This window comes from Dipteris shenzhenensis, chromosome 26 (genome assembly GCF_047967505.1).
Source record: "Dipteris shenzhenensis isolate YYH24624 ecotype China chromosome 26, Dip_SZ_1.0, whole genome shotgun sequence".
In the NCBI taxonomy this organism is placed as follows: Eukaryota; Viridiplantae; Streptophyta; class Polypodiopsida; order Gleicheniales; family Dipteridaceae; genus Dipteris; species Dipteris shenzhenensis.
The window spans coordinates 25,946,920-25,958,925 of record NC_141621.1 but is presented as its reverse complement, the minus strand read 5'-3'; the positions used below and the strand labels follow the sequence as shown (position 1 = coordinate 25,958,925).

The 12,006-nt window shown below is 46.6% G+C and overlaps 1 protein-coding gene and 1 non-coding gene across 2 annotated transcripts in view; both read left to right on the top strand.

Moving 5' to 3' along the window:
- The window catches only part of LOC147884885 (E3 ubiquitin-protein ligase XBAT33-like), a 35,351-nt gene that overhangs the window by 13,947 nt on the left and 9,398 nt on the right, over nt 1–12,006 (top strand). The window contains exons 4-8 of the mRNA XM_087397474.1: nt 7,180–7,364; nt 7,494–7,654; nt 7,890–7,948; nt 8,091–8,137; nt 8,529–8,672. Of these exons, the coding sequence (XP_087253600.1) occupies nt 7,180–7,364; nt 7,494–7,654; nt 7,890–7,948; nt 8,091–8,137; nt 8,529–8,672 (596 nt within the window). The remainder of the gene's footprint in view (nt 1–7,179; nt 7,365–7,493; nt 7,655–7,889; nt 7,949–8,090; nt 8,138–8,528; nt 8,673–12,006) is intronic.
- LOC147884886 (5.8S ribosomal RNA) lies at nt 5,636–5,781 on the top strand. Its single transcript, XR_015543594.1, has one exon. It is a non-coding gene; the product is annotated as a 5.8S ribosomal RNA (ribosomal RNA).

Below are 12,006 nucleotides of genomic sequence, written 5' to 3'. Positions count from 1 at the left end.
CGGACCTGTCCGTACGGAAGGAGTAGGCTAGGGAGAGATGGGAGTGGAGGCGGAGGGAGAGAGAGCCCGTTGGCTCTGATACCAGTTGAGAGATTGAGAGGGAGAGGGATTTGGAGTAGGGAGTGAAGGAGACACACTGCACACACAATAGTGGGGATAATCACAATGAGTGAGTGGTACCTCCCCAAGTACACACATATATATATTATGGATAAGGTAGTAACCCTTAAGTACATCTAAGTACAAATGTGTACTTAGTGTACTTAAGTGTCCTACTCTAAAGTACAACATAAAGTACTATTTACATAGGGTGGCCAGTGCCTTTACCCCAACAGCTTGGACATATCGAGGGCTTTGAGCTTGCCTACGATATTGTAATCTTTCCTTCAGAAACTCTTTCTTGAAGACCTCTTCGAATTCTATCCATGTTGCAGGCTTGGGTCGGAGTTCCTTCCACCACAATAAAGCCTTCCCTGACATATACCCTGCTGCCAGCTGCATCTTCTTGTCATCTGGGTAAGGGTGAAATTGGAAGTGTACTTGCCACTTGTGCAACCAAGTGTCAACCACCTCCTTGGTACGAGACTTTTGATCTCCGGGAAAAGGATCTGGAGTGATATTCGGACCTAACAATGAAGCCAAAGCATCCACATGCATGAGCGCCTGAATAGTGCTAGTCAAAAGTGAGAGTGAAGTTTGAATCCCTTGGAGTTGCTGTGTCAACCCCGTCTGATTCGTATTAACTCGCTCGAACTTTTCATCGAGAGCAGTGGTGAATTCACTGAAGGCCGTCTTCGTAATCAAATCATCGTAGAGACCCTGGTTATCATCCGCATGGCAGTTCATATTCTGGTCTCCCATCGCAAGCCCGGGGTCTACAGATTCAGCCATGACTGAAATCTGATGTGAAAAAGAAGTTAGGCTAGAGAAGAGAAACAATCAGGTGGCCTTGAAGCTAGGAGGTAGAGACGAAGTGAAAGCTGGCCGGTGAGGAAATGACGGAAGAAGGGAAAGTATGGCCGATGAAGAAGGTAGGTTGGGCTGAGCTGACGATTAGTTCGGATTCCTGGACCCAGGACTCTCGCTCTTGGCTGTCCGTACGGATTTCTATAGCAGGCTGTATAGTGTATCTGGCTCCCGAACGAGGACATTGAGGGGCTTGGAGCATGCGTAGTCCACAGGCTAGGGCAGAAGGCAAAGTGGCCGAATTCAATAAATGGGTGAGTAGGCTTTTAGAAAAGCCCTACTTTTCAAAAGCCCATCCTCCAATCTTGGAAAGATGGTGCTTTTTAAAGCCCCGAGGCCCCTCGGGAAAGCACCCAGCCTAGATCGCAATCTGGCCCTATCCTGCTGTGTACCTTCCTGCGCTTCTCTTCTACCTGTCATCACGTCTCCTGAGCAACTAGCTGCACGAGGGATCCCCCTTGGTTTGCCTCAGTCCTACGCTCTCTCACGACTCCCTTCGCACTCCTCTACTGAGACCTCACTACCTCCTCCTAACTACACCCCAGCCCATCACATCTTGCAACGAAATTGCCCTTCTTACTCTCTCTCTCCTTGCTTCTATCTCAATCGAGTACCACTTCCCTCAGGAGTTGGCTCTGATACCAACTGTCACGACCCTAGCACTCCTGAAACCTCTGACCTGCAAGCAAACACAAGAACACACCAAACGTGGGGTCTGGAGGCCCTGGCGCAGGCAATAGGGCTCACGGTGGGGCTTGGAGCCCCTGGCAGAGATAGCAGCTCATGGAGGGGGGTCTGGAGCCCCTGGCGCAGCTCGCGGGGGGGCTGGGGCCCCTGGTGCAGACTAGCAGCTCACGGAGGGGGTCTGGGAGCCCTAGCGTAGATGCGTGCAGCTAGGCATCCGGCCTAGCGGAGGCCCGGTGGCAGCAAGGCCCCATAGGCACAGTGAACATCAACAGTAAGGCGATGCAGGCGTGGCAGCAGCAGCAGCATCATCAGGGTGGTGACGCGTGGCGGCAACTACAAGGCGAGGGTTTATGGGGGGGTGGGTGTGGAGAGTAGAGCCGTGAGCGTGGAGAGGCAACGACTTGAGCCGTCTGAGCAGGCTGCTCACCACCCAACCTTGACATCTACGGGATGCGATCCTGAACCAGGAGCTGTCCCCTCTGAGCCACGGGTTGAGCTACTGGCACGAACTCCCAACCAGCATGGTGTCCCATACCACCAGGTGGCGCTGTGAAGCCTGGGATTTGCTGCTGGGCCTTGGGTTACGCTATGATGCATGCGCGCGTCCGCGACTCAATCCAGGATCAAACCTAGCACCTAGAAACGAGACTTGCTCCCATCGGCTCTCTGAGAACTGAACCTCTGGGCCCCTTATATAGACTCGGGCCCCAAGCGCCAAAAATAGCGAAGACCTCTAATTGGTTCATACCCTTGCCACTCAAACCAAGAATCAAGCCTGCCTAGCCCTAAGCCTCCCAAGGCTACCTGAGCTAGTCTTGTGTATCCAGTACAAGTCAGATACCAATCCGTGCACATGACAGTCCTCATCCTCCATGCTCATAGTGAATGTAAGATCGGAGGACCACGGTTTGTTTTTGTATTGTGTGCGGTTTTGAATGGATGGACATATATCATCGTGTCTTCTATATTTGTCTTGGATGCACTGTCTATTTATTAGCTTGCACATACATCTATGATTGTGAAGTACACACAAGTTAAGAAGTTTGATCCCGTAGTCATAGTTTTTTTCATACGAATGGAAGTGTTTTACTACGGGCATAGTTGCATCGGTATGCGTACGGACATTTTTTCTGTACGTGTTCCGTACGGCCGCACGGACGGACGTCTGTACGGCTTTCCTTACGAGTTTTTCTTTTTCTTTTTTCGGGGTTTTGGGTGTGGTTTGGTTTTTTTTGTTGTGTGTGGGGGGGGGGGGGGGGGGGCTTGGGGGGGTTGTTTTGTTAGGGAGGGGGGATCGATTTTGTACTTGGCCAAAACCTTGGAAAACACATTTTTAGCACTATTCTAATCGATACATTTTGCTAATCCGTACTCCGTACACTATTGGCCAACTTTGGCTGTGGTTGGCCTCAAGGATGGTCTCGAGAAGGAGAAGGATGAGGAGGAGGATGGCACTGATGATGATGATGATGATGATGAGGATGATGATGAGGATGAGGATGAGCAAGAGAATGAGGATGAGGATGAGGATGAGGATGCAGGCTGCAGCTTGAGGCTTGAGCCTCATCGGTTGTGAATCGTGATGCATTTCAATTTTCAGCTTTATTTCCGGGCTGTGGCAGCCTTTTCTTCTATGATGTTTTGCCTTTGATGTTTTGGTGTAGTACCTACTTCCAAGTTTCTACTCCCTACCTCCTTTGATCATGATGTTTGGTGTAGTATTGATCTATCATTGACACTATGCATCAAAATCGAGATTCCAAATGACTCTAGTTTCTGGAGAAAGTTTGTAGCTCTATGTCAATGTAATGTGTACAATGTATATCTTTCTAAATGTTTTTTAGTAAAATTAGGGTCACGTATGTTTCAATCCTAGGGGCTGAACCATACTCCAATCATACTTCCATACTCGTATGACGTATGCGTATGGTGCCCACTCCTCTAAGTATCTGTTCAAAAATGAAGATTTCATGTCCATTTGAAAGGTGGACCACCCGTGATGTGCTTGCCATGAACAAGAGCTCTTAAGTGTCCTTTATAGCAATAATTCCAAATAATTTTGGATGAAGCTGTTGGAGAAGAGATCACCATGTTCTATCAAGGACCACAACCTTTGAAAAGCTTACACGGAGACACTCTACGATGTTCCTAACCAACCCATGCCTGACCAAGAGGAAATCCCTTGCCCTACCACATGTCCACAACCTATCTAAACAAAGCGATCAAAGGTTGTAAAATGGCAAAGCAAACGATCAAGAGGGTCTCCAAGGAGAATTCCAAACCCTTGAGTGGGAGGTACTTGTGCCAATCCTAGCCAAGCTATTCAATGAAGCTTTTTGCACAAGCCCTCCAACCTCTTGGACTACCAACACCATCAGACCGATTCACAAGGTAGCGGATCTCAGGGATGCTAGCAACCACTGAACTATGTTTGGCCATCTGACGGCCAACATATATGGGTCAGCTCTTGAGATATACATTAGCATGCAAACTGAGAGCAAGGGACAGGACAAGCAGGTTTTAGATGAGATTGCTCCTCACCAGGCCATACCAACACCATCAGACCGATTCACAAGGTAGCGGATCTCAGGGATGCTAGCAATCACTGAACTATGTTTGGCCATCTGATGGCCAACATATATGGGTCAGCTCTTGAGATATACATTAGCATGCAAATTGAGAGCAAGGGACAAGACAAGCAAGTTTTAGATGGGATTGCTCCTCACCAGGCCATCATAGAGGAGGCTAGATTTTGAAAACAAAGGGAGGCCTTCATGGTCCCAGAGATGCATATTCCCATACAAGAGGCTGCTATTGGCGTAAACACTTGGGAGTGTATTGGCAAACTCCCAAGATCTAGAGATAGGATCGATTGGCACACTTACAAAGGAGCCGGTGGAGATAGTCACGCCTTACGTATACTTGGGTGCATTTTCACATGATTAAGTATATCGTGAAATCGACAATTCAAGCATGATAAACAAGAGGGCTTGCTTTTTTGCTAAGACTAGATGGAGAGTGTTTCCAGGTACACTTCTAGCATGTGGACATGAAGTCACTCCTCTTGACGCTCTAGTTCGACCATAGATTTTTTATGTGGGTGCTTTTTGGGCGATAGATATTCGGGAGGATGAGTGGACCTGATTTAAGAGACTACTTGTTATTATGCTATTTCGCATGATTTGGGGAAATCGATGTACCCCACATGATATCATCCTAGCAAAGTTTGCAGTGACATTGGCCCACGCGAACACTTTATTCTAGGTTATTACATATGTACACCAAGTCAGACAGTTTGGACTGATGCGAGTAAGCAAAGACTACAATGGAGAGAGCCCTTTCACATTGAGGCAGGTCACAGCTGAGTCCACAACATCAAACTTCCTAGCATGCCATTTTGCCAGATGCTAAAGAATAGCAAGGTCAAGGTTATAAATACAAGCAGTAACCGGGTTGTCTAGGGACATGGACTTGTTTGCTTAGGAATAATAGTTTGGTGGAAGGAGAAACACATAGCTTGACCTTAATCTAATTAACTTCCACAGTCATCTAGATCTCAGGCTCGGGGTTGGTTCTAAAATAGCAAATGTATGGTTGGAGGTGAGCTTGCCTTACTGGTTTGGTGCCTTTGTATTGTCAAGGTTTCCGTAGGTGAACCTGCGGAAGGATCATTGACACACATCCGTGAGAAACACCGTGAACCGTGGACGTAACGTCGAGGGGCTGCGCTCGGAGGCACGGCTGTCGGTGCCACACTCCCCATCAGAGCCGGGCAAAAGTGGGCGTGGCATCGAGTCGGGGCAGCCCATCGAAGCGGGGGCGGAATCTTCCCCCGTCCGTTGCGCGGGCAGCCCCTCTCCTCCGTGCCTCGGCACGGGGCCGCATGATAAACCTTCCGTCCCCTCACGGGGGGTGCGAGGCACCGAAGAAATGCAACGGTCTGATCTCCCTCCCTCGTGGAGGATGTAACACAAGTAAAAACGACTCTCAGCAACGGATATCTTGGCTCTTGCAACGATGAAGAACGCAGCGAAATGCGATACGTAGTGTGAATTGCAGCGAATCGTCGAGTCTTTGAACGCAACTTGCACCCGCGGCTTGTCCAAGGGCATGCTTGTCTGAGCGTCCTCACCACAACCACGCTTCTCACCCCTCCTCTTCGAGGGGGCCCAAGCGGCGGAGCTGGCCGTCCGTGATGCCCCTCCGGGGTGGTGCGGTTGGCTGAAATGGATCGGTGGCACCGAGTGGCGAGGCGTCGCAAGGGTGGGCCGTCCCCTCACGGGGCGGTAGTTTGTGGATGAATCGCCCGAAGGTGCACGTGCCGAGATCGGGCTCGCGGGGGGTGCCGACAAGCTCCCCCCGTATTGGAACATGGACCTTAGATCAAGCAAGGCTACCCGCCGAGTTTAAGCATATCACTAAGGGGAGGAAAAGAAACTAATGAGGATTTCCCTAGTAGCAGCGAGCGAACCGGAAAGAGCCCAGCTTGAGAATCGTGCGGCCTCGGTGTCCTCTGCAACGGACCGGGCCCAAGTCCCTTGGAAAGGGGCGTCGGAGAGGGTGAGAACCCCGTCGAGCTCGGACCCTAATACCCAGATGCAGTATACTTTTCTTAGCTCTGCCTCTGCCATAAAGTTTGCGGGGAAAGCTATATTATACCTCCAAAGCTTCCGATCAGTGAAGACTGGGAGGGGAGGTAATTGCTGTTGTAAAGAGGGTATCATAGGCAGGCATGATGCACTTGAACAGCCTTGCGTAGACCAAGGATGTCTTGTTTTGTCTTCATTAGTTGCCTGACACTGTTTCTTTGCCATTCATCAAGGTGGTTGCAATTTTGGAACCTCATCCTTTAATTTTAAAAACCATGACATTTCATTGCTGTCTCTCTCTCTCTCTCACACGCACACACACACACACACACACATCATAGCTCAAATAATGATCTTTTATGCATTAAGTACCAAGAGTAAATGTTATAAGAGTCATAACCCAAAGTATATTCAAAGCTGGATGCCCCCGGTACTTCCACGTTCCTACACCGTCAAGGCATTGTCTCTTAAGATGCCCTTAGCAGGGCTTCTGACCAAGTCCCTCTCCCTTTCTCTCTGCCTTTTGAGTTTTTGCCTTTGGTTTGTCAAACTTCATAGCTTTTCTGTTGGGAACTGCGAGATTCTCAATCCTTTCAATGATGAAAAATTTGCAAAAGATTATTAGCCTATTGGCTACTTTAGATTGCATGTAAATGTCATTCAGATTGCAATATTTATCTTTTTGCCAGGGTGCTTGGAACTTGCAAGGTAGAAGGTAACTTCATGTTTTAAATGAGGGCATTGTGCAGGAGGCTCAGATTCTGTACAGGTCTTGGTAGGATGCTTGGGAGAAGTTGAATGGTTCCGTAATTTAGCAGTGGTGATGGTGTATTATTGATGTTTACCTGTTATATGAGATCTGATTGCGCTATTGAGATTTGGCGGAGTTTCCCAGTGCAAATGGGGAGCTTTTGATGTTCTGAGATGTCATTTGCAGGTCAGTAGAGCAGATTACCTTAACCGTCGGACAGCTTTCCACTTTGCGGCAGTAAATGGCCATGCTCGTTGCATAAGGCTTTTAGTTTCTGACTATATACCTAGTGCACCTTATCGATGGAGTACATTGTCAGCCCTTGCAAAAAGAGGCGAAAACTCATGTTCAAAGGTCCAACCGGATCAAATGTAATGTGCCTGTTACACAGAGATTATGTTGACATTGACAGACTTCGATTAGTGTACTTTTGTGTCTGAGGCTAGCTATTGTTGGTAGTCGTATTCATCATAACAGTCAAATCGTTATGTTTTCTGCAGTGCTCTGTCTAAGCTCGTCAGCAAGGCAGCAGATGGTGGCATCACAGCCCTCCATTTGGCTGCACTTAATGGCCATGTTGATTGTGTGCAGCTACTTCTTGATTTGCTAGCGAATGTGTCAGCCACAACATTCCATTATGGCACAGCCATTGATCTCATAGGTACTTCCGTTGATTATATGTATCTATGTACAGGAAACTTAGTCTAAAGCCTTTCCTGAGGTTGTGCTGAATTAATTCATTCACTTTTGAGGAATACTACTGGTTATAAAGTAAAATTTGTTTGGAAATGGCTGGTTCAGTAAGTAATGACGTCAAGTTGCTAATTGAAAATGTTATGATAAGAATTAAGCTATTTTTTGGGCACTCAAATTGATATGTCAACTGTCATGAACAGGGGCAGGCAGTACCCCTTTACATTATGCTGCCTGTGGAGGAAGTTTGCAATGCTGTCAGGTATACGCAAAAATTTCTCCTCCTTTTAAAGTCCAGTTTTCCAAATGGATGTTTTCTTCAGTTTTAACTTAAAATTTCCATGTGCCCAACTTTGTTGCAACCCATACGTGCATATGCGAGCATAATGTCTTGCTGAATGCAGCTTCTTATTGTAAAGGGATCCAGTCGGACTGCTCTTAATTGCAATGGGTATCTCGTCCCATTCCTTCCCATGTTCTAGTTTGTCATTTGAATTTGTGGCTGATTGAAAGTCCTTTCTTAGTTTCCCATGCGCAAAGATATTCTTGTGAGTCATGCCTTTACTACTTGTGAGCATCTTAATTAAGAGACATCACTGTGACATTGTAATTATTGTAATTTCTTTCACAGTGAGAATATATTGTGACACAAGAACACTTGCACTGGAACCTGACTAGATGCCTGCACTGAAACTGTAGAAGATGCTTGAAATTGCACTGGAAATTGACTAGATGCCTGCACTGAAACTGTAGAAGATGCCTGAATTGCAATTTTATGTGGATACTTTTGAAATGTGGCACTTACACTGAAACTATACATGGATGCTTATTCTTTGATGCAGTTGGATACCCTGGGATGTGGCACGCGTTTGGGGGAGACATTGGTTGGAAAGTTTATTAGCTCCCAACTCTCAAGTGTCTTTGCCATCATTTTCAATGTCTCGATTCTTATCTCTTCCATTAATGAGTATCATGGAGATTGCAAGGTTAAAATCATCTCTTATATTATGTTTGCATTTTCCCTATTTATGTCTGTTATTTTCGTTTGTTTGGTTTCTTGCACACATCGGCCAAAATCTTAAAGCACATTTATACCCAGTGGCAGTTGCTAGATGTGGATTTGGATGGGTTTGTGATATTTGGTGGAGCCTGGAAAGATCAATGCTGTGTGTGTTGTGGTCTATCCACGACAGCAAAAATTGCTCAATAACCACATCAGATGGTTCCCAAATTTCAGATAGCATGGAGCAGTGTAAATCAGGAAGGCAGCTTTATTAATGGAGATGAGAGAGCTTCAAGGGATCTGCATTTGTGAATTATCCTTTTTGGCCCAATGTAAGATGCCAAAAATAGTAGAAGAGTTTAGTCTAATGTGCATGGTGGCAGGATGGACACCAGAGGTGATGGCATATTTGTATTTATTAATCTCTGCCTTTTGCCCTCGGTAGGTTGGTGTAAGAAACCCTAGTAATCTAATATCATCAGTGAGCCGAGAGCTGATGCAGCCTGTCTGTACTAGGGCCAGTATCAGCCTCTGCAGATCCCTCTGTCCAGGGTGTTTGCCAGCCATTCCTTTTGGCCAGGGTGGCAGCTCTGGCAAACAACGGGCCCACTTCTTCAAACGTTATTGGTCTTGTTCATTCTCCAGCTGTGAGAGTCGTTATCAACCCTCTAAAGCTCCGTGGAAGCTTACTGTGAAGTGCTCCACCTCCTGTCAATCACATAATGTGCATATGCGTCTCTACCTGAGTATCCCCTCAGCTCGCCCACTCTCAAAATGGAGTCGGTGTGATGAAACTCGAAACTGCCCGATAGAGATCCTCAGTGAGTGTGCTTGGCGAATTGAGATGTTTAAGGTGGGAAGTAGTAACCTGATATGAATAGATCACGGCCCCCTATGCATGGATTCGGACCCGCATGAATCTAGAGTGTGCATCCCTTCTCTCGATCGAGATGACCCCAATGAGAGAAGATCTGTGTAGGACCGCCACTCCTCCAGATCCTCGTACTTCACCCGTCTCCCTTGTCTCATCCCTGAATGCCGTCTCCCATGTGTATCCACTGACGATCGGCAATGGGCGCTCTGGGCTCTGGTGTGTCTCTGTGTAAAAGACTATGTCTCGTCGTGGAAAGGATTTCGAGAAGTTCCGTGGATCAGACTATAAGGCACCATTATAGTTCCAGATGGTGCATGAAAGGGACTCGGTATCCTGGGTCTTGTAGACCCCGTCTCCCTATGCGGAAGAGTGGGTGGGTGCTCGACGGGGGCCTGCCTGAAGTCTGTTGTCTCGGACTACAGCCCACTTTCCCTCCTTGCGGGCCACATCCCGCTGTTGTAAGAGAACATGCCTCTCCTCAACCTGCAGGGGTGTTAGGTCCTCACCCATGGATATCACAAGGTGCTCATGCAGGGCCAGTCTACGTCGGAGCGTTGCCAGTCGTGTCTGGGTGTCTCGGAAGCGTATGACAAGGGACTGCTCTCGGTTGGGATCCCTCCCTACTCGCCAGGCCCCCATGGTCACAGCTCTGAGACCCCCAGGGTGGTGGTCACAAAGGTAATCGCATCGTCCGCAAGAATGCTATCTGTATGTGGAATACCGTGAACATTGATGTTGAGGGCCTTATTGGCCCTTTGTTGCTGCTCCAAGAGGGTGGCTGAAACGGTTGCCTTTGTAGGCCCTCATTTTGCCACATCTACCCACTTGGTTGTCTTTGCAATGGTAGACTGCATAGTGGCGATCTGAGCCTCTACAGTCGTCGATGCGGTACCTCTAGGGGCTGTCCTCAGGGTGGTCACCTCCTCCCTGATCTGTGTGATGTCTCGCCTGAGCTCTTGGATGAGGGTGGCCTGTTCTTGTATGACTTGGGCTTGCTCCTGTTTTATTCCTGTTTTTTGAAAGACTTTGTTTCTCAACTTGCTTGTTTATTTTTGCTTAGTCACCTTCTTGCTTTCTTCTTTATTTCTTGTTTTCTTTCTCTTTTGTTTATTTGACGTATTTCAGTAAGCATTGGGTTTTCCCAAGAGACTCCGCGGGTCTTTAGAAACTTGTATAGCTGCTTATGATTGGGCACTGATGACGACATAAGTGTTGCTTTGCTTGCTAAGTATGTCTTCCTTTTGTTTTTTATAAAACTTTTTGTTTACCTCTTTTTTCTTCTCTTTCATTTTCTCTTTTATTTTCTGTGTAGATTTTTGGTCTTTAGAACAACACAAAATCTAAATTTGTATGAATGGACATATTCTAGTCTTACAAAGGTAGATGTCTTGTTGATTTCGCTTAGGTGACATGATGGAATAGAGAGGCCAATAGGGGATCATGTGAGGCAGTGGATGAAAAATTTGTTACAACTTCTTTGCATTTCGTCCATGCACAAATGCATGGAGCACCTTTTAGCTTAAGGTGGATCTTAGGTGGAGGCTAGAAGGTGAGGCGCATTTCCTATAGGTAGGAGCAAGATTTGCTCTGATACCGAAGTAAGAAATCGTAGTAATCTAATATCATTATTGAGCTGAGAAGCATAAAGAAAACTGTAATGATAGTAGAGAACAAGAATATCTGTATTGCATATATGTATAAAGTCTCTAATCTATACAATGGGGCCTCTCTTATATAGGGAGTGAAGAGCCACACATGAAAAGGTGTGTGCTCCAAGGGGTGTTTGTATGAAGAGAGGTGTACCTCTTGTGAAGGGTGCGACTCTTGATGAGAGGATATTTTACAATGTTTAAATAAAAATGTCCTCTTTGGAAGAACTGTAGCTCTTGTGAAGGGTTGTGGCTAATAGAAAAGTGAATCGTTGAAAGGGCATACCCTCTTGCAAGCGTTTATTCATCCTACCATCCTTAAGTGTAAGGTTTAGGAAAAGAATATGTCACGGATCGTGACGATTGGAGGGTGAGTGGTGACTACAAATGCATATCTGCCAGTCTCGTTGTGTTTTGTGAAGTAGGTTCAACGGACGAACTATGCTTGTGCGCATGCTCATTGTTTTTCTTTTCCCCCCCTTCTATATAATACTTTGATGCGAAGATTGATACAGGATCACCTATCTGCAAGAATGTTGACATGAAAGAGACACCATCTGCTTTGTAGCCTACTTCTTTGGGTTTTCACTCATTGCCTATTGTAACCCTAGAGCAATTGCCAACAGCCAGCATGGTGGATTGTATGGGTTGTGGATTCCTTGATCTATGAAAAAGTAGGAAATGCATGTAGGCCAAACCTTGTAGAAATATTGATGATGCTCGATGTTTTCTTGGAGACCTTTGTAGCTTGCACTTAGATTGGGCGCCAAGGTATATGAAATGTCCAACAATAT